Genomic DNA, 27,452 nt, shown 5'->3' with positions numbered 1-27,452 from the left:
GCATTTTTTTTAGAGAGATGCATTTTTAGGTTCCTGAAGGAGATAAGGATCAACTGTGACAACTTGTGACAGTGATACAGCATCGTAAGAAGAACTTTGTTGTCACTGGCATGTGTCTTAGCTTGACACCCGGCCCCTTGCATAGCAGCGATTCCATTTGCTTTAATAAAACAACTGACAGGAGGATTGCAAGACCAGGACTGATATTTGAAGGCTGATATGCTCCTCCCTGAGGCCCTGTTTTGCAAAAATGCTCAAAATGCTCAAAATACAGCGTTTTGGCAAGTTGGTGATAGAGAACAAGTTCAGGTTAGAGGTGAAGAGAATGGGTAACCTACTGTTGCTCTTCTGATCATATAATCTCTTAATATATAAATATAATAAATATATAGGTCCTTATTCCTCAACTTTCAAAGGCAGTAACAGAAGGCAGCACCCAGCAGTTTGCATAACCGGGCCTGGAGCAAACAATTACATGTACCACTTTCATTATTTACTGCCCATTATGAGGACTGTTTCTCTCCATTCTGTTTAAAGAAGCTGGGACACCTACGAGTACTGGCTCCGCATGGATAATTGCTAGTGGAGTCAGTATGGATTTAAGTCTAACAATTTCTCTGCAGGCTGTTTATTCAGTCAAGCTGACAGCATGTCAGCCTTGCTAGTTTGCAGTTCTGTTCTTTGCTAAGTTTTGGAGAAATGGCACTGATGAGTGCTCTTTTTGTACTAGAGACAGCAGCCCACCTGTCTGTCAAAGGGTTTAGAATGGCCTGTCTAGTTCTCCCATGTATAACAGCTTTGATGGCAAGACCAGTTTTCAATGATTTGCTTTATTTTGCTGAGAAAATGGCCCCTTCTCTGCCATTTTTGACAATTCCTGACAATGTTAATCATTTTAATACAGCCCAAGTGAAAATTTGGTGTGAAACAAGAACAATAGCCCCTCCTACATCAAATGCTGCTAATACTTTATTATTACTATTACAAACATAAAGTGGTACTTTACAATCTGTTTTAGCAATCATTCAAATGACCAGTAAAAATTAGTATCTCAAATACAGATAGTCTTCTGGTTGAGGAATGCACAATTATTACTCTCTGCTGGATCAATTCTGCTGCCTTGAAGGGCTGTTGAGAAAAGAAGAGGCTATTAATATGACCTTCATGTGACCTTGACCTTTTATTTTCTGTCAATGCCTATGATGATTTAGAGAATCCATATATAATTTGCAAAATCTGATTTAAGACAGTCCCTCTATGCATCTTTTATCAAGTTAAGTGTGAATATTCTTGGCAGCCCCATACCTTTTCTGTTGTGCTTATACAGAAAATCTGAACTTCAGGAGATGTTGGTAGTTAATGCCATCTGTCCCCTGTTCCAAGACAAACTTCAATATAGATATTACTATTTAGAAAAATATTTCTTCCACTAGTTATGAAAAACAAAGAAACTGAAGATAACTCATCAGTCTTCCAAAGCAGTCTCTTCCTTCTCTTCCTGTGTTTCCATAATCCTTTGCATGATGGAGATAAGCCCTTCATTATGGACATTAGTTTATTCTCTTCTGCTCCTTCATAGCTCTGTGTTATATGTATTTGTATTTCTTCTTAGAGTAGAGCTTTCATTAAGCTAAAGAAACCATTTCCTCCTTAGTTGTGTGTCCTGAGCTTTGAATCCTCCTTACGGCCTCTCGCACCATTCCATTGTTTCATTTCAAATAAAATGCCATTCCAAAAACTTGACAGTACTGCCAAAGACCCTACCAGTGCTGAATATGCTGCAAGGATTACTTCATATGCCTTGCAGACTATATTGTTGTCTATGAAGTCCAAAGGGAGATTACCTTTATTGCAATATTGTGACATTGTTGACCCATGTTAAGCTTGTTATTCACTATAATCTCGTAATTTCTTCATGCATAGCGATCTGAAATTCCAAAGGGTAACAACACAGACCTTGGAAGGCAGGCAGTCTAAGCAACAAATGGCCCATAAAGATGCTTATCTTGTCTGCTCAGGAGCAAGAAGGTACACAAAGATGTGTATCTCCTGAATTGCTGGCTGGCTAACTGTCATGTGTATTAATGCCTCTGGTCTGCCATGGCATATATTGCTTTTTGGTGCAATGACAGGCTGAGCAAAGAAGTGGGGGAGATGTGAGAAGGATTTAGGGAGCTGTAGAAGGAGAGCTTATGAGGAACAAGTTACATTTGTGGAAGAAACATTTTTCTTTTTTCCTCATGAAGTCCTCTGTCACACATTGAATGGTTATTTGCTCTTTGAATAGTCCTAGTAACCTGGTAAAGTTTTTTTCTGTGTTTTTTTCCAAACAGAACAGGCTTGAGAAGGATAGCATAACAGAATGCATGATGACTGGAGATGAAGTCTAGTTTCACTTCTTTCTGAGACACAAACTCTTTTTATGAGGCAGGGACCTGACTTCTTAAAGAATAAATTGGGCAACATCTGTAAAAAAACACCACTCAGAAACTGATGCTCACATTTAGATGAGCTGTTCTCTGTTTTCCTTGTGGCAACTTTTTAATTTATAGACACATATGTTTTCCCATATTTTGAAAAATGTTGGAGCTCAATACTGTTGAGTTACTCCCTTGTTTACATTTGGTCATGTATGCAGGTTCTACTCCTTAATCCATGAAAAAGATTGCAGTTTTTACAGCCTGGAGTATAAAGGGAGTTTTCAGGTGTTCCTCTTGGGTAAGCATTAAGATTGCTAGCAGTACTTGCCTTTGTTGGACCTTTCAGAATATTAGGTAGAATGTAGCAATCCTGCATGGAATGGGTTTCTGCACTTGGTTGGAGAAGAAACACGTGTTCTTCTGTAACAAACACTCTTTCGCACCCAGCACCTGCAGGGAAAGGCAGAGCGATGCATTTGCACCCTCCCTGCCTTCCTGCAAATGGCCTCAGCACTGTCTACAACTACCTGAAATGAGGTTGTACTGAGGTGGGTGCTCGTCTCTTCTCCCAGGTAACAAGCAATAGGACAAGAGGAAACAGCTTCAACCTGTACCAGAAGAGGTTTAAGACTGGATATTAGGAAACATATCTTCACCAGAAGGGTTGTCAAGCATTGGAACAGGCTACCCAGGGAAGTGCTTGAGTCATCATCCCTGGAGGTATTTAAAAGATGTGTAGATACAGCCCTTAGAGACATGGTTTAGTGGCAGACTTGGCAGTCCTAGGTAAACAGCTGGACTCAATAGCATTGAGTTCAGCCTAAATGGTTCTATGATTGCTACCTACGCTGTAATTTCTTCACTCAGGTGTAGGAACAGTCTGGTATCAGCTGTGCTCTGCAATGTGAAACCTCCTTGAGCCTATCCTTGCTTTGCCTATGTGGTCTACTAGGTGCAAGAGTAGTGGTTGTACAAAACCAAAGGGCAGGCATTAATAAATGTATGAGGTGTGTTCCTCCTTCTTGGAGGAAGAACTTGCTCCATTGAGACTGTCAGACATGCTTGGACAGTTCTGAGATAGAACAGCTGTAAATCATAGAATCATAGAATCAACTAGATTAGAAAAGACCTTTAAGATCACCAAGTCCAACTGTTACCGCAGGACAGCCAAGCCCACCACTAAACCATGTCACTAAGGGCAAACTAATCTCCCCTCAAGATCTCCCCTTATGCCTGACCCTCATGATCTTTACTCACAGCCACCCTTCATCTGCCCCCCATAGTGGCCCACACTGTAGAGCTGCCATCTCTACCCTCCACAGGTGCCCCTCATACCCCATGGCTGCCCCTGCTCTCCCCTCATGATCTTCCCTCATGATCTCCCCTCATGACTGTCCCCCCACCCCTCATGGCCATCCTTCGCACCCCACGGATGCCCATGCTCTCCCCTCATGATCTCTCCTCATGACTGCCCTTCTTTCCTGTCACTATTTTCCCTCATGGCCAAACATCTCCCCTCATGATCTGCCCTCACGATGGCCCCTCACCCTGATGGCCATCCTTCCTCTCCCCGTATGGTCTCCCCTCATGGCTGCCCCTTCTTTCCCAACACCATCTCCCCTCATGGCTGCCCTTCCTCTTCCCTCACAATCACCCTTCATGGCCATCCCTCCTCTCCCCTCAGAATCTCCCCTCATGGCCGCCCTTCCTCTGCCCTCATGATCTCCCTTCATGGCTGCCTCTCCTCTCCTCTCCTATCCTATCCTCTCCACTCTTCTTCTCTCCTGATCTTCCCTCGTGGCTGCCCTTCCTCTCCCATAATGATCTCCCTCATGGCCACCTCTTCTCTCCCCTCATGATCTCTCCTCAGGGCCACCCCTCCTCTCCCCTCATGACCTTTCCTCATGCCCCTCCTTTGCCTTTATGATCTTCCCTCATGGCTGTCCTTCTTCTCCCCTCTTGATTTCCCCTCACAACCACCCTTCACCTCTCATGGCCACCCCTCATCTCCCCTCATGTTCAATAGTGTTTAAATTAATATTGTCCATTTTTTTTGTGCAACAGCCGTATGTATACACTGCAGAGCCTTTTCCAAGCTCTCCACCCATAACAAGGATAACCATGTGCTATCTACTTTATTGCATACACTCCCTTCCGCACTCCATGTACTTCTACAGGCTCTTCTGCTTCTTTTTGCTTCTCCAAATACACAAACTTCAGTAACTTAGCTACAAGGCCTGATTACCAGCAGAGCAGCTTCCTTTCTACAATGCAGCACACCATGGACCAGGATCTGATCCTCTCCATGCTGCATTTCTCTCTGTAAAGTGGAGTAGGAAATGCTCCTTCCAAGAGACTCTGGAAGACGTTGTCTGTAATTGTCTGTAAACCACCTAAGTAGTAAGTGATACAGGCTTACCCTGCCATCCAGACCTGTGTCCCCTTGAGATAAGCTCCTTTTGTGAAGGAGGTTATCCTTCATACAAGGATAACTCCAGCAGCTTTCTCAGACTGCTGGAGCTGGAGCATACATGATGCAGATCATTCATTGTTCTGGCCCTATACACCATGGAGATGCGCCAGTTTCTACAGTTCAAGAAAATACCTGAATTTATAGGTGATGAAACTCACATTAGTAAGGCCAGCCTAGAACAAGGCCTGCTTCTTGCAGCTGGACTGACAACAGAAAACAGGACAGTATACTCCCTCATTTTCCAAAAGATTACTTATGATGAGGAAAATAATTTTTCATATTGCTAAGAAATAATGACACTATTCAAGAGTGAGCTTAAAGCTATCAATGAAGAAGAACAAGAGGCATCAGGCATTATTTCTTGTTGTGATCTTTGCCTGGACCTGTGATGGTCAATAATGACAAATGGCCAGAGGAAGATGAAATTCCCAAACACATTATGAAGTTCTATCTCAGCAGAGTCTTGATGTATTGTAGCACTTGCCAGATAACACATACATCTTCTTTCACTTTGGCAGCCCTCAGAAGGGGGTGTTTTGTGTCAATAACACACAATTGTGCTCACTTCAAAACCCAGCTGCGAGGGTGGTGCTCTAATAGGGCACCCACTGTCTGGGTTGCTGTGCCGCTGCAAAGCATTGTGTGGGCTGCTTGTGCCATCCGTGGCTCCACAGGACGTTTTAGAAACACTTGAGAAGGGGAAGCACAGGTGGCATGCGTGTGCTGCTCTTTGCTGCTCTTGTGGGGAAGGTGCAGGTGGCTACTGCCACAGTGGAGTGTGGACAGCAGATGATGGTTAATGCACAGGATGGGTGGCAGAGGACTGGATGGCCAATGTTATGCGCACTGACTGACATTTACCTATGGGCACTGGAAATGTACTCCGAGTACCTGATGCCGTGGTGCTGCACAGTGAGGGCAGGAGAGAGCCCGGTATAACATGCAGGACTGGAAGAAGGGTGTCCACATGTGTGGGCCGTGGGTGCCCTGCATGGTGCTTGGGTGGAGACATGGAGCCTCTACAAAGTGTCTGTGGCACCCATGGTCCCGGCGGGCCCTCTGCTGGGGAGGTCTGGGTGACATTGCTGCAGTGCCTCTGTGGGGTTGGCGAGCACCTAACTGCAGTGCTGGATGGGTACACCGGCCCCAAGGTAAGGGGCACAGCCCTAACGCTGCCGAGGGTGGGCGAGGGCAGGCGGCACCCTGCTCGCCTCCGCGGACGGGCAGCATGAGGCGTTAGCCATGCGTGCGGGATGGCGTCTGTCACAGCAGCGGCGCCCGCCGAGTGCGGGAGGGGCGGCCGTTGAGGTGAGTGACGAGGTGTGTACGTGCGTGTGGCAGCCGTGGCGGTACCGGCAGCGAGCGCGCCGGTGGTGCTCCGTGCCTCGCCGCCCTGCGGCACCGCGGCGGCTGCCTCCCCCCGAGCAGCGAGCGGCGGAAGCGGCCATTAGGTGTCCGCGCCCATCGCCTGACGTCCTCTGAGCCCGCGGTGGGGAGTGTTCTGTGTGTGTGACAGGCGGGGAGGGGAGGGCGTGCGCGTGACGCCCTCCGCGCTCCGCCTCCTGCTCCTTGCTCCCGGCGCCGCCGAGCTCGGCCCGGAGCTGGTGCAGCCATGGAGCTGGAGCGTGAGTGTCGGGTGCTCTCTATCCAAAGCCACGTCGTTCGCGGCTACGTGGGCAACAAGGCGGCCACCTTTCCCCTGCAGGTGAGCGGGCGAGGACGGCCCCACCGCCGTGCGCCCTCTTCTTTCCGCTGCTATTTCACCTCCGCGGGGAAAAATTCGGGCTGGTGTGATGGCAGGGCTGCCCGGCGCGGGGGGTGGGCGCCCCTTGCCAAGTGGGGTAAGGTCAGGGCATGGCAGGGAGCAGCCTGCACGAGTGCTCTTCCGAGCACCAGAGCGCGGGGCTGGGGCGGTAGGAGCTGGGGACAAGTGACCGACGCGGTCTCCGCGCACCAGGGCAAGACGGGGCCCCGGCGGCCGAGGCTCGCACCGGCTGCGCGCCGCACGGCCCCGGTCCGCGACTCCCGCTAACGTCATGTCTTCTCCCTGCTGGCTTGAGGCGGTGGTACGGCGGGCCGGTTTAAAGAGAGGGGGGAACTGGGGGCGCTGCCGGTGGGCTTGCTCTGTTCAGCGCTGCAGGAGCCTGTGTGTGCCGCCGGGCATGTGCTTTGATGTTGAGCGGGCGCTGCGGCTTGAGGGCGACAGCGGGCAGCCTCTGGTAACAGCTTGGGTTTGGGTGCCCTGCGCTGGGATCAGGGAGCTCGGCTTGCTGGAATGAGGTCCTTGTGATGCTGGGGTGAGAGAGGTGAGAGGAGTCTTGGACGGTGGAGCTGGGTAAGTCCCCATCCCTCAATTTTTGAGGATCTAGGGAAGCTGGAGTGTAAGCACCACTTAATAGCTGTGTAAGGCTAGAGCAGAGAAACTAGCTGACATGCTCATGGGCTTGAGTGTATAGTTGGATCTTGGCCTTCAGGGCTGGTGTGTGCTGAATTCAGAGTTGCTTGCTAAGGTCTAGCTGATGGTGAGAAAACATTAGTGTGCTTTGGGGTGAGCCTTTGCACATGCATCATAAGGGGACCTTACCATCAAGAAGTCTTTGTTCCTTGACCTGCAAAGCTTGCTGTCCAAGAATTTAATTGCCAGAACACAATGTGTTGGTGTATTGGTTATCTTGGTACGTGCTTAACAAGCAATAGCGTGTTCTCACTTGATTATATATGAGAGATTGTATAGTCTGATAAATCACACACTTGAGACCGGGCCAGCAACAATATCAACATCGCATCCCCTTATTGCCATCCAATTATAATGTAACCAAGTCTCTTGAAATAGTATGTGGTGAAGGGTAATGTACATATGAAATCCATGTATTGTAGGAAATCTGTGTATCTGGAGACTCATGCCTGAAAGGTTGTCATGATTTCTGGCCCAGCTGTCCCTCCTCTCCTACCAGGATGATCTCTAAATTGAGCTCCCCCTTTCACCCTCTTCTCCCCTCTGCACCTATTTTTGTGGTATTACAAGGGCACACAGTAGTATTTATTCCTGAAATCTCTAGTCTCTTAACTTTAATTTTGTGTCAAAGGTTGTCTTTACTCTTCTGTAACTCAACCTTTCTGTGGCATATTAGCCTGTGTGTGGGTGTCTTGTATGACTTGGGAAGTCAGTTCCTGTGAAGTGTCTTTAGTTCCTTGACTACGACACTAAAATACTGCTGTAGTTAAAAAGGCCTATTGATGTTGTAGCTGGGTTCTGTTTAGGAGGCTATCACACTCACAGTCTATAATGTTCCTCAGTGTATAGCATAACAAGAAGTTGCTAGAGTGAAAAAAGGTAATTGGGGAACAACTGAATTCCTGTCACTACAGACTGCACTTGAAAAGCCTGTGTAGGCAACCCTCAATGAAGTTGTCCTTGCTAGAAAGTTATTTAAACCCTGGTTTTGCTAGAACATCAGATGTAGCAAATTGCCACCAAGTGAAACCTTCCTTTTTAAACAAGGAGATGAATTGCAACCCTAAGCCACTTCAAATTGGTTTGGTTTTATGTAGATAAAAATTAAATGTCATTCTAGGCTTGAGGATGGGTACAGATCTGGCAGGCTTATGTTATTTCCCATTCTTTTTTATTTTGGTCTTCTGAATCAGTAATGGTTAAATGAGGCTTCCTTCTAAACTCATCAGTGTTGACTTTGCAAGGCTTAATATGCAGGTGTGTGTGTGTGTGTGTGTCCCTGTGAGGTCTGATGGGCTGAAATCCTGACAGAACAGTTCAGGAACCTCCATTTGGACAGCAACATCCAAATAGAAAACCAGACATAGTTTTACCTCTTGTTTGCAGACTTCTGCAAAAACATCAGGCATGTTTGAATGACTTATCTTTGGTGGAAGTCTATGGCATTATTATGTATTAGAAATAGCCAGTATAACAATGTGCACAACGGAGAACTCTTTTATATCTTTTTTTTTAATTTTAACTTTTTTAACCAATTGGTTTGTTTTGTTAGGCTTCCAGTACACTAAAAGCTAAAGTATTTAAAAAGTAGGTTTGTGGGAAGACTTTCTCTACTAAGTATATGGTAAACACTTTCTGTATAGCAAACACAGCAAAAGATAATTAGATCATATATTAAAGCAGTTATAATAATGGAAGTAATCTAGCCAAGTGAGAAATGTTAGAAACCTTTACACTATTTCAGGTTAAAATACATTTGTTCAAGTAGTTTGGGATTTTTAGATTAACTAGTAGGTCTTGGAGGAAACACACTCCTGGATTTCCCAGGTAAAATGCCGGGAAGGGAACTGCCCTCAGCTGTGCTTTGAATTCTGTCTTGTTAAGAGGTGAAATAGTTTTTACTTGCATGGCTTTACTGTTTCTTTAAAAGGTGGTTCAGTATTATTTTAAAAATAGTCTTTATGTTATTTTGCAGTTGTGTAACCTGAACAGGTTTTGGTATCAGGAAGTGGTTTAGGGTTGTCCAGCATTTAAGAGAGGAAGAGCAGCCTCTCTGAGTTTTCCAGAAAGAGATTTGAGAGTACAAGGAAGGGAAAGGAGAAAGTTCTAGCCAGTTTTCCCTGGGCACTTGCATGAGCATTTGGTTGCCACTGGACTACATTATACTCCTGTCTACAAGCCAGAGGCTGTTGATCTTTGCTTATGTGTAGGTAACACTGAGATCCAGAGAGTTCTGTACATTATGTTCTTACGTTGTTTAATAATGCTAATGGACATTATTATCTTTTTTGTTTTGGTTTTGGCTGCCTTAAAATTGTTGTCTGTCTCAGAATTTGAGAAGATCTTGTCACTTTTTGGTATTTAATTCTTGCCTTTCTTTTATATCTGTTTACCTTGAAGATGGAGCTAAAAGCATGGATAAATACCATTAATTGTTTGGGTCTGGAGAACGAAATTGTTCTGATTTGTAGGACACCACCGTAAACAGCTTTTACAGTTTACAGGATAAGATGGCCTTTTGCAATCTGTTCAATTGTTATTTTTTATTATTATACTTCCCTGTTCACTATCTCCACCTCACCCCCCACTTCTCCACTGAATGGAAATAATTTTCTGTTCAGGTATTAATAAGGGCAGATGATTCTCATTCTTAGATTACTCCTCTGTGATTCTTTTCTGCAAAAGAAACAGTAAGTATACATTTTTAGCTCCCTCTTAATTGTAAAAAAAGTTGGGAAAACAACTTTGGTCAGCATAGATGGTAATTTCTTCGATATTTAAGGGTAGTCTTGCACTTCGCAGTTCAGCCAAGGGTATCATTTGCTTTCATATGCTGAGACCAAAATCAGTATCAGCCTATCTTTAATGATTATCTGCTGCTCTAGCAAAGAAGTTTAAGGCCTTTTTTTTTGTTTTTATTTCTTTCTTTCTTTTGTTGAACAACGTAGCCAAACAGATTAAGGATTGTACAGAAAGAGAAAAAAGAGCATCACTTATTTAAGATTGTTCTGTTTTTCAGAATCTACTTCTATTGTGTTAATTGTACAAGTCAGAAGAAGGATGAATCTATCAAATGTTTATAGAATAACTAAGAAATGTTCCTGCCCACTAGCCCTTACTTTTGTTACAGATCGAAGTCTAAAAAAGCCTAACCTAATGGTTTCCTCCATTGCTTCTGTTTTTGTTCTTGTAAGAAAGATAAACAAGGGACAGAAGGGACAGATGAATTAAAAAAAAAAACAACAAAACAACCAAAATAAAATGACCCCAACAACAAAAAAACACACAAAAGAAACCCCACCCCCCAAGAAAAAAAAACAAAGCAAAACTCATCCAGACTAACCCACATATGAAGAAAGGATGGGTCTGGCTCTGTGGGAGCTCAGAGGTACCATGAGAACTTTGAACTTCTGAGGAGATTGTAGGAGGTGGACTTTTGATCTGTATGATAAACTGGAAGGGAAGTAGAGAGGGACAGGACTGTGAGAGGACAAGAAAGTGGAATATTCCTTGAAAGACTAAAACAGTAAAAAACCCCAGTGTGTGTGTCACTCTTTTAGCGCTTTTAACATTAACTTGAAGGTTTCCAGACTGAGGCAAAGAACTGGGAAAAATACTGGGGTGTCACTTTTACTTAAGAGTAGTCATAAACTATTTTATGTTTGTGTAGAACTGTGAACTACGAGATCCCAAATTTCTTCACAAACTTTTTACAGAAAACTTTTCAATTACTAATGCAAAATAATTGATTTGAAAAATTAGAATAATTTAAGCCTGCCTAAAAGAACTGCTAATGTGATGCGGACTCTAGGTGACAGGATCAAACACAGTCTCTAAGAAACTGAGAGCACAGCTGACTGAACCTTCATCATCTGAGGTCAAGTCTAAGGATGTGATAGTGGTATTCATATCTGTTCCTACCAGTCATGAAAATAGTCATACAATATAGGTTGATTATATATTACAGTTGAAAAACTGAGAAAAAGCATTCTAGGGTGCATTAACATTTATTTTGCATTTTGCAGTGTGTATGAGGCCAGTTGACCAGTTGGCATTTTAAACTTTCAAAGAAGATGATGATAAATATTTACAATAATTAATCATTATGATTTTCTAACTTTCCCTTCATACATTGTGAAAATTGGAACTATGCAGATGCATAGGCTGATATTTGATATAGTCGTTACACTGGACTGTGTGTTGAAGTGAAGAAATAGTAGATTAGGGGTTTGTTTGTTTGGTTTTTTTTACATAAATGTAATCGTTTCATCTAACATGACACAGCAAAGTGGAAAGATTAAGAAAGGGATACTGTTTAGTGACCACAACTATGTGCAGATATCTGACTTCAGAGCGAGCAAAAACCTCATTCTCCCACTTTCTTTGGAAAAAAAAAAAAAAAGAGTTGTCAAGAAATTGCAAATCTTATTATAGGACTGGAAAACCATGCCTAAAGGCTGAGCCACACTCTGCTCTGTGTGTGGAGCAGTTCATGTACTCAGAGACTCAGTTGCGTTTACTTGCTTAAGGCGTTTGTTTTTGTTTTTTTTTTTTTGTTAGGAAATGGCCCTGTGTTCTATCTTTAAGGCTTAGATTTTTATTTTAATTTTTTTCTTTTTTTGAATTCTTGCAGTTATTATGTCTTGTTTCTGCTCCAAGTGAAATAGCTGAGAGAGTATTTTTTCCCTGTGTAAACAAAGGGTAGATAAGCCAATAAAGATCAGATTTCAGGGCAGGGGCTTCAAGTTAAACTTAATTGCATATATAGATTCAAATTTATTGAAATTATTAAAAAGTATACTTTGAAATTAAAAAAGATTGAATCTTTAATTGTATGTATGGGTATGGTACAAAGGTAAACCTGAGAAAAATAGATGACATACAAGCTACTGAAACCTTTAAAATCTCCCTTCTGTATTGTCACTTTTCATTGTTTGTATTTATATCAAAAAATGCTAATCACCTTTCCTTGAAGAGCATATTTAGTCATTTTAGATAAGAGATGCAGTATTATCCATGGCTGACTGAACACATGCCAGGCAGGTATTTTTAGCTTCTCTAGGCTGAAAAGATGCAAGTGGAAGTTCCACTTCAGTTGCTTGTGTTGTGTGCAAAACAGGCTTGAGTTGGTGAAGCAAGGTTAGTGTGAGGAGTTGGACGTTAGTCCTGGTACATAAAATGTCCATTCTTCTGAAGTTACTCTGTGTGATAAAGTGTGCAGCTGTATATAGGGGGAAAAAACCAAATGAGCATGGTGTTTGAAACATTCCAAGAAGGTCCGTGTTGATAATATGTGCCCCGACAGAAGCCAGACCACTTAATCTTCTTGTGGCTTGGCAGCAGTGCTGTAGATTGTCACAGAAAAAAAAAATACTACTATGCTGAACTCTGAATTTTTCCAAGTGTTTGTTCAGGGCTCATATTTGTTGGTGCTAATTCATCCATGGCACCTCTGAGCTCCAGTTCCTTTAACATCTGGAACAATTACCATAGAGCAAGGGAGAGAACTGGGATACCAAAACTTCTTGTGTGGTTCATTAAAAAGTGAAAAACCACCACCAGCACCAAAAAAAAACCCCTCCAAACCAACACAAAATCCCAACAACAACAACAAACCCAAAACCAAACCCAAGCAAAAGAACAAAACTGCACTTCACCTTCTGTCATCCTGTGTAAATTTTAAGCAAATGGACTAGTTTGAGCCGAGTAGAAATCCTTCCATAGTGATTTAACTTGGCTCCCTTGGAAGTACAATGCTCCTCTTGTCAGAGGGATGTGTAGGATTGAGGAAGTGCTAGAGACATACTGGAAAATGGTCTCTTTCCCCATGTCAGAGCAAAAGCTGGAGACGTACTTTCTGATCTGTAGATGCAGTGGTTTCCAAAAGCATAAGTAAATGGGGTTTCCTGACCAGCAGATCCTTTCCAGTCTGATCACAAATGTTCCCCTTTTCCCCTCTGCAGGTTCCAATCATGTTTTACTTCTCAGAAGACAATCTGTGTATAAATCTCAAACAAGGATGACATAGCTGTCAATGACATTGATAAGTTCAAGGGTGGAAACCATGGTGATCTTCAAAAATAGCATTCATTTAATAGAAGCATTCAATTAATAGAAGCCTAGGTCCTTCTACTTGAAACTGCCAAAGTAGTAATGTGCTGGTCTGTCCCACAGTATCAGAATAAGGCAACATTTTTTCTGTTACATAAATTGGCAGATTGCTAGCCAATAAAGCCAAGAATATTTTCTTTAAAATTCCATTTAGTAAAGTTTGGCCTAAATCTAAGCAATTAAAATATATATGTATTTTTAATAGTTCTCTGTATCTTCATGTATTTTACAGCATTTGTTTTGGGTGACGAGTACTGCCAAAGGAAAACTCCCCCTCACTCGCTCCCTGCCTCCCTCCCTGTATCATGGAATAGAGCACCTGTGTCATGTGGGTGGGCACCATGTTACCTGTGGAAACCCTCATGCACAGAGCAGCTAACAAAAATGGGAAAAAAAAGTTAAAAAAAAAGGATAAACCCAAGACCTACAGGGATAGTATTTCCTGCAGCATATTAATTGTTGTTGCTGTTTGTGGATCAGCACAAGCTACAGTCTGTGTCGCACCTCATTCCTTTTTTGCTTAGATATTGCCGGTGGCTTTATGATAGGGATGGTTGTTTCTGTGCTCACTGTAGCTAGAAGTAGCATTGTGCCTCTGTTCATTCATGCAACAACCAAGCAGATACATGGCAACTCTTTAAGAGGTTATGTTGTCATCTGTCCTCTGGGGTATAATTTCACAATCTGCTGGCTTCAGTAGCAAAGCCAGCTTCAGAAACTTGTTCTTCTCTTACCAGCACCAGCTGGTTCTTCTACCTGCACTAAATGCTGTCTGTGTCAACTCTTCAAGGAAAGTCATTTTTTTGAGGTTAGACAGTAGACTGCTTAAAGAAGCAACCCAGGTTATAAATAACATTACAAAGAGGAAAAAAATCAGAAAATGTTTATTTTTCTTGTGAGTCTGATCCAGTTCCCTACACAGCCCCACAGAAGACTCTTTTGGCATAACTGAGGTGCCAGATCAGGAGCAAGCCCCAGGTTCCTCTACCTGGCATCAACTGAAGGAAGCATTCTTCAAAATATGCTCTTATCTAAGATAATTTGCTTGCTCTGAAGGAATTAGTGACACATTTAACTGTTCTCTAGGGGCTTCATTCTTTCATTCTTTCCCTGTGGTAGCCTTGGTGTGATCTTCACATACCGTGGCACCTCCTTCAGGGAGTTCTTTCCTGTTCTATTTTTACAAGCGTCTGTTATCTTGCAGTTTAACACCTAAAGCTTTGGTAGGAGGGTGGGATCCATTCATAAGCTACCTAAGAAGGCCAAATAAAGCATATGTGCTGGATAAACGAAATCTCTTGGTGGATAACTCCACCTTAGATGTACATAATGTTCTTGTCATGCCTTGCTAATGGACTGGTGATACAGCGCTAACTATCCAAAATAGAAACAGCAGGAATAGAAAGCAAATAAAAATCAGAGGGAACTAATGTGTTGTGGGATCCCCCTTGCCATTTCATTCACTGAAATAAATGAAATTCAGTACATGCCTATTGGACCTGTTGCTGCTCTGTATGTCTGCTTCTCCTAACCAATCTCTGTAAACTCCCTTGTGTAGGAAGAACTGCATGATTCCAGTTGGCAGGATTTCACAGAGACAAGTATGGTGTTTTTGTCAAATTACATCCAAGTGTAGAAGGAAGCAGTGTAGAGATGATGAATCTGAAATTTGTAGTGAACCTGCAGATTTTATAACTCCTCAAAGGTTTATGCAAACTGTAGCTTCCCCATCTGAAACCAGTATCTAAAGTCACTGTTATCCAACAATAACAATAAAAGTCTCAGGATGGAGGGGGAGGAATGTATTTTGTTGGTGGAAGGCATTCAGTCACCCACAGCACCACCTCATTCTCCCTTTTTTTGTGTTTGTCCTTTAGTGGGAAGAATTAAGGGGGAAACAGAAGCTATTATTTCCTTGTCTTTCATTTACCTTAGTGTTTATAAATCAGTGTCATGCAGATCCATCACTTGATCCCACCCCAGATGGCAGGAATGACCACCTGCCCATAGGAAGGTTAATAGGACAGCTGTACCACAAATCTTTTGACTCTGCAGTTGGGTCAGTCCTGAACTGGTGTAATGCCTGGAGTAAAGGTGATGAGTACATGTCTCACAGGCACTACAGGCTGTTTAAGTAGCCTGTGAAAAAATGCTGATGATATAGAACAAGGAATTTCTTAGTGCTGAACAAAACGGCTTAGAGGGAATTTTCATGAGGGCATGTATATTATGTTATCTTAGTGTCTTGCATTGAATAGTTAGCAATGCACACCAGTCAGTCTGTCAGAGTGGAAAGTAAAAATGGGTGACCTGGTGGTATTTGCTTTGAAGCATTCCTGTGTCTCTAAGGCTTATTTGGATGAGAATTTTTAAGGTGCTATTGGATAACCTTGAATTTGGCCTGATTATGTTTCAGATACAGACTTACATTGTGAGCCTTTTCAGAAAAATAAAGAAATAAACTACTTGAGAACAAGTTCACTGCAGTCTCAGGCTGTTCAGATGATCAGGATGTTACAGCTAGATCAGCCCATGTGCAAATTCTAAGTAAGTACCAGTTTTCACAGAGCGCTTTGACAAAAATTGCAGTCTGCTCTTGCAGAAGAGAGAGGCATTTCTTTTCTGCTCCTGTCTTCAGTACATCCTCTGTGGTGTCCAGTGCTGAAGTCAGCTTGTAGATCCTCAAAACTGTTACGCAGTTGGTCAGAGCTGAAAAAGGAGCAGCACTCCAGAAACAGGCATTAGGCAACCTGAAGTAATTCTCTTGTTTTTGCTGATGTGGCACTAGTTGTGGTTTGGTTGGGCCTGAGAACTTGAAGCCACAAAGCAAGAATGAAACATCAAATAAATATGGATGCATCATATATAAAATATCCCAGACTCCTCTGCACATAGATTCTTTTCATGTGTGTTCTTTTGTAACTGGAAAGCAAAGCTGGGAAGGAAAGAAAACAGTGAAGTGTGGAGTTTGACTTGAGAGTACAAGAAGTTGAGATAAAAAGCAGGTTCAGGTAGGGGAAGGCATGGTGGTTTCTTGTTTTTGTGTGTTGCTTTTTTTTTTTGTGTGTGTGCGTGTGTATCTGAGGGTGAAGAGTTCTAGCCAGGTAGTTTGTATGTTCTTGATTTTGTGTCTATTATTTGCATAGTCTTCACATAGTGTTTTGTAAGTTTTTGTAAAGAGTAGAAAGTTCTCTTGTTTTTAACAAGTAACAGATACTATCCCAATGCTATTCTTTTATTTCTGTTACAGTGTTTCCTTCTTGTCACTGGTGAAATTACTCCTCCTCCCCTCAAGTTTTTCTGCTGTTTTTTTTTTGTTTGTTTGTTTTTGTTTTTTTTGGGGGGGGGTCTGTTTTGTAATTCTCTGTTTCTAACCTTAGAATTTGAAGTGGCCTGTTTCGTACTTGACTGTAGATTAATGAAGCACCAACAATATCTCCAGCATCCCTGTTCCTAAGCTAGTTTATTTGCTCCTGTCTTTTGATCTTGGCACAGTATCTCGAATATATTAATGATTTTTCTTTGCAGTGCTTTGTAAATTACTGCACTAAAATACAGCCCTATTGTATGTTCAGAGTTCTTATTATCTACTTGGTATGCTTTATTAAAAGCTCAGAATGAGAGAAGAGACTGGGTTAGTCAATAGCAATTTTAGTTTGGTTTACCAGCCCACACCAGCGATTATGCCTACTTCACTAATTGCTAGGACATGCCTTTTCTTTTTCCCAAGTTTCTTTTCTCAAACTGAATTTGTGCTCTAATTTTCTACACCCAGTACAATGTATATTTTTTAAATTCAGTATGAAATGGAAAGAGATGTATTTAAGTGAAAGAGCTGGCAGACAATGAGAGGTGCAAGCTGCAACTGGGCAATCCTTTCTCTTTCTTCCCATCCAAATTAATTTGATTATAGAAATTCAGCCATTTTGAATGCACTGCTGTCCCATTTCCAGAGGAGCAATGATGTTCACTTGAACTGCAGTGATGGCTGTGTAAGATAAAGTTCCAAACTGCAGTATTTAAACATCAGGATGTGTGTGCAAATGGTTTGTAATACAGTGGGTACATAGCGTGTTTCATGGCCTGAAACAGAGACTTTTTATTGGAAAATCTAACTGTCATTGCATTGCAAAAATCCCCCCAAACTGAACTACCTTATTTGACAGGGTGATTTTAACTGTGGTATTAAAGTTAATTCTGTTAATGACTTTCAATTAAGCTGGGGTTTATGTAAAATAAAATTGGAAGGGTTGGAATTATTTTGGTTTATGTGGTACAGTGATTTTTTTAGACAAATACAGGTATGACTGGCTAATTCTGTTGGTGAATTATACACATACTCTGCTAAAAGTCAGCAGTTGGGGAGTTACGATGAGTTTTCTTGAAAATTCCTCAGAAACTGTGTCTGTTTAAGCCTCTCTAACCCCATTTACATATGTCTTTATGCTCTAAAGCTTTGTCCTTTAGCTGATGCGTCTGTTACACTGCTAGAAGAGTCACTTTCCTGTGGATGTGGGGCCTGTTAATAGCAATAAAGCCAGCTGTGATCTAAATGGGGATGAGGTGGGAGGTCCTCTGGAAGAAAATACGAACATAAAGCGAGGCTCTTCAAGCCTTTGGTTTTGTGTTGCTGTCATACGCTCAGCTAAAGGCCCTCTAAGGTTAACCAAATGTGCCTTGTGCAGTCCTGAGCAGGTCAGCTATTTCCCTTGCAGTATGTACATTGTGGTCTGGTGGGCTACTGGTTGACAACTTTGAGATACTTTCTGCTTGTATGGAGCACTGGACATGCTCTGTTTGTATACCCGTATACTGTTCCTTCCTTTTTCGGCCCAGGTCCATTTATTCAAGTGCCTTGTGCCAGCTCACCTTGTTGACTTTTTGTATGTTAACTGTATTTGTGGAGGCAGAGCAGTAAGACTGTAATCAGGCAATTAATTATTTGTTAATTAAAATACAGAGTCATAGTTCAGATGTTGGGATGAACTTCACATATTCTTAAGCTTAATAAACTGTGTGTATATTGTGTGTATATATTTATACACACATGTGAGGTGTAGGATTTTCTCTTAAGTATTCATTTATATGTATTTTTTTAAAATGCTGCTGTGTGCTTTAGACAATACAAGTCAAAGCACTTCCCCATTGCTTGGAAAGCTTGACTCTTTCTTTAAACTGAGGACTTATTTTTCCTTTCTGTAGAGCCCCATGGCTAGTCATGTGTCTCCATTAATTTTTACATATTAATCACCAGGATTTTTAAAGTATATTGGAAAGCTTTCAAGAAAAAGCATTAATTTTAGAAGTAAAATAGAGGGGGGTTGCAGTTGTTGGCAGCAGGTGATATGGTCTGTGTTCTGAAAAACAAAAGTGACCACATGTATAATACAGTATTGTAGAGATCATGGCAGCACACGGATAGAATACATATAATGCAGTATAATTGATTCTGTGCAATATAAATTCCCTAAGCTCTTCTTTGATAGCAGGGAAGGGCTTGTATCTTGTTCCCAGCTGTGTTTTTACTGTGTGGATGAGCAGGACATTGGGTTTTTACATTCCGAGTTCAAGTGATACCGGTTTAAGCGCAATGTTTTGCAGAGTAATGTTCTCCTTTCTTTGTCACTGTTTACTGATAACACTTGTCCAGTTCACAGGGCTGTGACTCCTTTTATTTTTAAGGCTTTGAGGAGGTGAATATGAAATATTTAAAATAGCATTTATTTTTTTACAAGTTCTGTCACTGGAATCTGTAATAGTACTATGTTTAAGGTAGGATGATAGACCACATTCTCTAGACTCTTCCCTTCTAATTCTTTAAATGACAGTGCAATGGTTAGAAAGGGTTTGGAAATACAATATTATCTGGAGGTCAGATTATGATGATTTTCTTGTGCTTTACAATATCCACATCTTGATCAAGCTGAGAAATCACTCACACACTTAGGAGGTTTAAGATATTTCTTTAAAAAAAAAAAATTTAAAAAAAAACCTACCAACTTTTTCCTTCCAAACAGAATACAAGCAAGAAAAAAGGAGAACTTCTTGAGTTCTATGAAGTGTCAATACTTTGGAAAATTTCATTTTTTTCCCTGCAGAAGCATAGCAAAGCTGCAATGCAAATTTTAAACAGAAGCAGTTCACATTTCTCTAAGCATTTGTCAGAGTAAATAAAATTATTAAATAAGAATTTAATATTTACTCTGAAGCAGAGCAAGTCTTTGTAGTTAACAGTTTTCTGTCTCAAGTGGTATTAACAATCACAGACCAAATAGGATTAGGAGGTAAGAATGAGTACTTTTATTTGTCTCCAGACCATTGGTACACCATGTAGATATGCACAAATTTTAACATAAAGTTTAGCAATCACTAACACTGAATATGAGATGTTGCATTTGCTTCAGAATCTTTCAGTTAATTTCTTTGTTGCTGCACTCACGATTTTTCTTAATGTGGAACATTTTTCTTTCTTTTTTTGATCTCCTCCTTTACTTAACAGGCACAACTTAAGCTGCCCTCTTGAAGGAAATATGTGCTTGTTGTCCTTCATTTCTAAAAATCTTAAGCATTAATTCTCTGTGTTGGAAAAATATGTGTTTTAGTGTATGTGTAGCTGAAATGTTTTCTGGAAGGGAGAGGAAGAGACACTGTAAATGTAACAAAACTCTTAATTCAGGCATTAACACAGTGGCAGGCTCTAAAAGACTGCATTTTTTGAGATGAACCAGAACTGTCATCTAGTTATATATATTATATATATGCTCAAACCATGACAGACATTTTTTGTCTGTCTGAGTCTTTAGGTTGTTCTACTAGTAAAATAATTGGTATAGCGTGTAAATTTGAATCCTGAAGGAGATCCATTTTTTGCTTTTTATTGTGGCGTGGTGGCTGGATATAAGTTTAAGTTACTTCTGTGCTTTTAGGTAAACTAGGCTGTTGGTCCAGTTTTCCAAAAAGAGCCAAGACCTTTAGATGTTGTTCATGTTTTTTGAAGTCTCTTCCTTTCTTGTGTGTTGGTATTTCCCTTGAGTGCTTGCTAGTTTGAATATGTGCATTCTGATAATTATGTAGACTAGGTACCTGCACAGGTGATGCACTTCTTCTTTGTAAGGCTGGAATTGAGCTTTCTACATTGTAGGAAGAACTATGATGTTTGTTCATTTCCTTCAGTTATTTGTGAGGAAGAACTAAGCACAATTTGATCTTGTGCATAACGTGTTGCATACTAGTTGTTTCAGAGTCAAATGCATGCTGCTCCATTGTATGTATTTGGATTTAATTTTCCAAATATTCTCCTGAAATGTATCATTCAGATTTGCCAGCCATGCCTTCCAAATACAGACCTTCTCCAGTTTTGATGCTCAGTGATTTATTTTTAGAAATGTAACAGTTCTGTCTCCTTTGCTTGAAGATACTTAAGAAATATATTGGATTTGCCCATTTTCCTCTTGAGATTTCAATGACAATAAATGTCACTATATGATGTGTTGTAGGCAACCTTAGTTTGGGTCTTGTGAAGAACATTGTTTGACACATGCTGATGCTGGAGGCTGAGAGATTTAGGATGAGCTCAGTTACTGTTTTCCTTTGAAGAGTGCTTATCATTCCCCCCCAGACTGGCTACGGGTTTAGATTTGCCCAGGATTTTCAGTTCTGTAGGCAGATGATACACAGAATGACAGCAGAGGGAGAGCATGGAATCCAGGAGCTGTTCTTTACTAGAGGGCCTGTAAGAGACCAGATCATCCAAAATGGGGGATAATGGTAATGTAGGTGATGTGCATCCCTGGCAACTGGAGCTCTGGATATGGATATTTGCAGAATATCTGCCTTAATCTACATTTCTAAAATGAGAGGCAGGAGTATCACTGCAGGATCCTTTTATTTTTTTTTTTTAGCAAGGAGAGGAAGTAACACAGGTTTATTTACAAGCTGTTCTAGAGAAGCAGTAAATAAAGCATTATGTCCATTTCATAGTAAGCTCAGTTCTCATACTAATCAAATAGGATTTGAAGGCATTAGTGCTGCCATTGGCAAAATCCAAGTGGAGTGAGCGCCTTCAGTTTATTTACTCAGAGGTGCAAGGAACACATACATGCCTACACACACACACAAAAAGACAGTTTTAACACCCAAACTTCAGTCATTTTGCAAATGTGGCAGACTGATATGCAGAGGAGCTCAGGAAGCAGAGGGAAAGTAGTGCATCAAGGAGTTAGAGGTGAAACTGTTGGTATCTCAGTAAAGGCATTTGTCACACAGGTGGACCTGGCAATGTGCTACTTGTGGCTTCTGCTGTATTACTTTAACCAAACCATAGAGACAATGGAGTATTCTGGTGGACCTTAATAAACCATTACCAGTTTGAATTTGTCTTTTAAACTGTTTGGGTAGAAATCCAGAATCGATGCTTTTAGTTAGCTCTGGCCAAGAAATTAAAAATACAAGTATATATTAAAAAGATTTAACAAGACATCTTCTGAATACATTGCCTTTTGGAAGTGAGGAAAGTATTTATAATTCAGTGAATCAAACTGTTTCTGATATGTATGGTCATTTAGATATGCATGGATGATAGTTACTAGTGTTGCTATTTAATCAGTTTAGGGAGGAAAATTCACTTGAAATTACAAGCTTGTTAAAATAAACTAAGCAAACCAAAATTAAGACACCGTTTTCTCTGTAGTGGTAGAAGAGGTGATTGCTGTCAAAAGCTGATTTTAGCACTCAAATATACCTTGTTTTCAGGCCATCTGATGACTAAATTCCATGACTTTTCAATGCAGTTTCCCTTGGTAGCAAACGTGCTGGCTTGCCATGACTTCAACATTTTTTCTGATTATTTTAATACTCTTTACTAAGCCTAGACCTTAACATCTGTTGCTCTTATTTCAAACGTAGTACTAATTAGAGGTTATAATTGTACTTTGTTTTTATATGACATTTTATGTCTTTTAATTACTCTGTTTTGATAAGAATCCTCATAAATGCAATTCCTTGGACTAACAGGACTTATTTTGAGGGTTGAATCAGAACTACAGGGTTTTGTAATTAGGTGTGTTAGATGAGTCATCGACGTTTATTCTAAACAAAACCTTAGAACAAATGACAAACTGTGACAGAGTAGACTAAGACCAGTAAGTGCTTATCTGGAAATCTTTAAAGGCTGTTTAGCCAGTTTTGCACTGATGAGAAAATTGAGAATATCAAGCTCCCTCACAGAATTTGAGCTGTCGTGACTTTTCCTCAACTATTCAAATGCACTTGCTTTTGAAGCTTTGAAGCTTTCTTTTACCAAGTGTACAGCTCAGCTAGCCTGGCACCCAGCTGTCTCTGGTAGAGGTGGCCTCCCTTATATTTTCTCTTCTGCTGGCTGAGCAGACTAACTGGCCAAAAAAACCCAAAAATCCCTGATCCTACGAAACAGCTTGATAAGAAATCAAATGGTAGCTGGTGCTGGAGGAGACAGTAAAGAAGGACTGCTCTTTTGGTGACCATCAGCTGCTACAGTGCTTATCTGTGCTGTAGTAACAGCCTTCCTTACAAGTACTTATTCATGCTCTTCTTCCGTAAAGCACTAAGTGTAAACCTCATTAGTTAGTAAATCATAGTAAGTATGTTTTGTAGTGTCGGGTGTTAAATAATTGGAGAGACATGATCTGAATATTGGAGAGAAATGGATTAAGTCACAATTGTTGCTAAGACATTTGAAGGAAAATAGAACTACTTAAGTTTGTTCATTGCAGGGAGGGGAAATGAATATGGGATGACAGTCTGGTTAGAGGCAATATTCTCATTTATTTATTTGAAAAGCATGCACAAAGTTCATAACAATGTATTGGTTATGATAATAATAACTGAGGTATTGCCATGTTCCCACCCCTTGAATTCCTGTGCCTTTAAAATAAAGGCAAAACAAAAACCTGGGGTGAGAGTACTAGCTGAGGTTAATTTTAACTTGTTCAGGATGAGACAACCCACCATTCTATCATTAATGTAAAATTACTTTTCTTTTTGGTTAGGAATTAACAGAAACCTCTATTGTATATTAAAGAAGAGACTTACTCTGTGAAGACCTTTGTTGACTCTGAGCTACAGAAATGCAGCGTTGTGGGCAGAAGGGACTACCTGTTGCAGCACGTACCTCCATCTTGTAATGGCCCAGGGTTTGAAATAAGGGCTTATCACTTAATGGCTTTCATGTACAAAAGAAAGTACATGCACAGTGAAAACCTAATGCCTGGCACCATAAACCCAGAGATTTTTAATACATGTGAAGGGGTTGCCTTCATGGATAAAAGGGAGAGGTGTGCATCTCACACTCGCAGGCCCTTGTTCTCATGGGGGACTTCAACCACCCTGACATCTGTTGGGGCAATGGTACGGCCTGGCACAAGCAATCTAGGAGATTTCTCGATTGTGTGGAATACAACTTCCTTCTGCAAGCAATAGAGGAGCCGATGAGGAGAGGTGCCCTGCTTGACCTCGTGCTCACCAACAGGGAAGGGCTTGTTGGAAATGTGACTCTCCAGGGAAGTCTTGGATGCAGTGATCACGAGATGGTCGAATTTGAGGTCCTCAAGAGAGTGAGAAGAGCGTGCAGTAAGCTCACTGCCCTGGACTTCAAGAGAGCAGACTTTGGCCTCTTCAGGAATCTGCTTAGCAGATATAAGGGATATAGCCCTTGAGTGTAAGGGGGCCCAAGACTCTTGGTTAATATTCAAGGATCACCTACTACAAGCTCAGGAGTGTTGCATCCCGACTAGAAGGAAGTGCAGCAGGAGGGCCAGGAGACCTCCTTGGATGGATAAGGAGCTGCTGAGAAAAATTCACAAGAAAAAAGAGGCTTATAAAAGGTGGAAGCAAGGACAGGTGGCCTGGGATGAATACAGGGATGTTGTCCAGGTAGTTAGGGGCCAAGTTAGGAAAGCTAAGGCCCAATTGCAGCTAAACTTCGCAAGGGATGTTAAAGATAATAGGAAGGGATTTTATAGGTATGTAGCGGCTAAAAAACAGACTAAGGACAATGTAGGACTCCTCTGGAAGCTTTCAGGAGACCTGGCTAGACAGGATTTGGAGAAGGCTGAGGTTCTGAATGGCTTCTTTGCCTCGGTCTTCACTGGCAAAGGCTCTGACCACAGCACCCAAGTCTTGGAAGGCAGAAACAGGGACTGTGAAAACTTAGACCTTGGGCCCACTGTACATGAGGATCTGGTTCGAGACCATCTTAAGAACCTGAATGTACACAAGTCCATGGGACCTGATGAAATCCATCCGCGGGTCCTGAAGGAGCTGGTGAATGAAGTTGCAAAGCCACTGGCCATCATATTTGAAAAATCATGGCAGACAGGTGAAGTTCCTGATGACTGGAAAAAGGGAAATATAACCCCCATTTTCAAGAAGGGGAAAATGGATGACCCAGGGAATTACAGACCAGTCAGTCTCACCTCTGTGCCTGGCAAAATCCTGGAGCAGATTCTCTTGGAAGGCATGCTAAGGCACATGAAAAAGTGAAATGTGCTTGGTGACAGCCAGCATGGCTTTACTAGGGGAAAATCCTGCCTGACCAATTTGGTGGCCTTCTATGACGGGGCTACAAAAGTGATGGACAGGGGTGGAGCAATTGACGTCATCTACCTGGACTTGTGCAAAGTGTTCGACACTGTCCCACATGACATCCTTGTCTCTAAATTGGAGTGTCATCAATTTGATAGGTGGACCACTTGGTGGATAAAGAACTGGCTGGATGGTCACACTCAAAGAGTTGTGGTCAACGGTTCAATGTCTGGCTGGAGACCAGTAACGAGTGGTGTCCCTCAGGGATCGGTGTTGGGACCGGTCTTGTTTAATATCTTTGTCGCTGACATGGACAATGGAATTGAGTGTGCCCTCAGCAAGTTTGCTGATGACACCAAGCTGTGTGGTTCTGTTGATACGCTGGAGGGAAGGAATACCATTCAGAGGGACCTTGACACACTTGTGAGGTGGGCTGATGCCAACCTCATGAAGTTTAACCATGCCAAGTGCAAGGTCCTACACCTGGGTCAGAGCAATCCCAGGCACAGCTACAGGTTGGGCAAAAAGGGAATTCATGGTAGTCCAGCGGAGAAGGACTTGGGGGTGTTAGTCAATGAGAAAATGAACATGAGCCAGCAGTGTGCACTCACAGCCCAGAAAGCCAACTGTATCCTGGGCTGCATCAAAAGGAGCGTGACCAGCAGGTCAAAGGAGGTGATCCTGCCCCTCTACTCTGCTCTTGTGAGACCTCACTTGGAGTATTGTGTGCAGTTGTGGTGTCCTCAACATAGAAAGGACATGGTACTGTTAGAACAAGTCCAGAGGAGGGCCACGAGGATGATCAGTGGGCTGGAGCACCTCCCGTGTGAAGACAGGCTGAGAAAGTTGGGGCTGTTCAGCCTGGAGAAGAGAAGGCTGCGTGGAGACCTCTTTCCAGCCTTCCAGTATCTGAAGGGGGCCTATAGGGATGCTGGGGAGGGACTATTCATTAGGGACTGTAGTGACAGGACAAGGGGTAACAGGTTGAAACTTAAACAGCAGAGATTTAGACTGGATCTAAGGAAGAAATTCTTTACTGTTAGGGTGGTGAGGCACTGGAATGGGTTGCCCGGGGAGGTAGTGAATGCTCCATCCCTGGTGGTGTTCAAGACCAGGTTGGATGAAGCCTTGAGTGATATGGTTTAGTGTGAGGTGTCCCTGCCCATGGCAGGGGGGTTGGAACTAGGTGATCTTGAGGTCCTTTCCAATCTTAACTATCCTATGATTCTATGATCTCAGTGAAAAACGTGACTAACAAAGCTTCATTTGTTCACTCCCCCATCAGCAAATTGCCTGAAAGTGGATCATAAACAGTGATGCGTCATTACTATTATCTCTTGGTATGACTCACTGAGCCATACATAGCAGCTCTTCTTTTGAGGAGAATTCTTACTCAGAGCAAGTAGGATGAGGAAACAAATGTCAGACTGTTACATCATTGTTGCATTAGAATTTCTTTCATGGCAGGTAAAAATGTCTAAAAATAGCTTGAGCAGCAGTACCTGTCTGTATTAAGCACATATTGCTAGATTAAAAACCCTCATTAGTTTTCTCCTTATTTGATGCTCTTATTTTCATTATATTTAGCTCCCTTTGGGCAGCAAGAATGTGTTTCTTGATTATACTACCAAATTCATGGATGTTTCAGTATTTGAATTGCCTTAATGCAAGGTAGCAGGTGGTTTTTGGAGCATGCTTTGGGCTTTTTTTACTTTGTGTTTTTAAGAGCTCTCTCCCTTTCATTGCCTAATCATGTCCCAGATTAATTCTCTGTGCTTTCTTTCTGTTCTTTTGTAGTTGTAAAGAAGCTGCTTGTGACATCCAAGTATGGCTTATAACACTGATCCCTTTTAAGATTCTTCTGTCACCCTTTAGAAAGATTTGCTTTCTGAAATGTTAACAGCATCTTCCCTCCATATTTTGCATTCATTTAGAACCTTGAAATTTAGACTGCTTTTCTTGCTAAGAAAGATTAGCCAAGGCTTTCTTCAGTGCCTGCTGCTGGACCAGTCTCTCCATCCTTATCTCCAGATGGACTCTAGCCGGCGGATCCAGAACCCTGTTTTTCTAATTCTGTTTCCAATGTCACTTTTGTTCCATGTTCAGTGCTGTAGGAAAGTACTGCATTGTTTGTTTATGCTGAATGTATGTTGACTCAGCTTTCATTTTAAACCAACACTTAAGATTTTTAAATATGCACTGTGGAATAAGGATCCTTTCTTGTGTTTTGTGATGTTGATGATGTGTTAACAAACGTGTTATTAAAAAAAATATTCCTGTGTTCTGTTACAGGTTTTGGGATTTGAAGTTGATACGGTGAACTCTGTTCAGTTTTCAAACCATACAGGTAAAATTTTATATGCATCTTCAAGTACCATCCCACAGTGTCTCAGCTCTATTTAACATGTGGCTCACCTCATCACAGGACAGTGGA

General features: G+C 41.7%; 1 protein-coding gene across 1 annotated transcript in view; it reads left to right on the top strand.

Annotated features, from left to right (window-relative positions):
- The first annotated feature begins 6,427 nt into the window (after positions 1 to 6,427).
- The window catches only part of PDXK (pyridoxal kinase), a 47,793-nt gene continuing 26,768 nt past the window's right edge, over positions 6,428 to 27,452 (top strand). The window contains exons 1-2 of the mRNA XM_005151712.4: positions 6,428 to 6,598; positions 27,311 to 27,365. Of these exons, the coding sequence (XP_005151769.1) occupies positions 6,506 to 6,598; positions 27,311 to 27,365 (148 nt within the window). The 5' untranslated portion in view covers positions 6,428 to 6,505. The remainder of the gene's footprint in view (positions 6,599 to 27,310; positions 27,366 to 27,452) is intronic.

Source organism: Melopsittacus undulatus, chromosome 2, assembly GCF_012275295.1.
Source record: "Melopsittacus undulatus isolate bMelUnd1 chromosome 2, bMelUnd1.mat.Z, whole genome shotgun sequence".
Taxonomy (NCBI): Eukaryota; Metazoa; Chordata; class Aves; order Psittaciformes; family Psittaculidae; genus Melopsittacus; species Melopsittacus undulatus.
The sequence above is the reverse complement of the archived record's forward strand: the minus strand, read 5'-3'. Positions and strand labels throughout refer to the sequence as shown.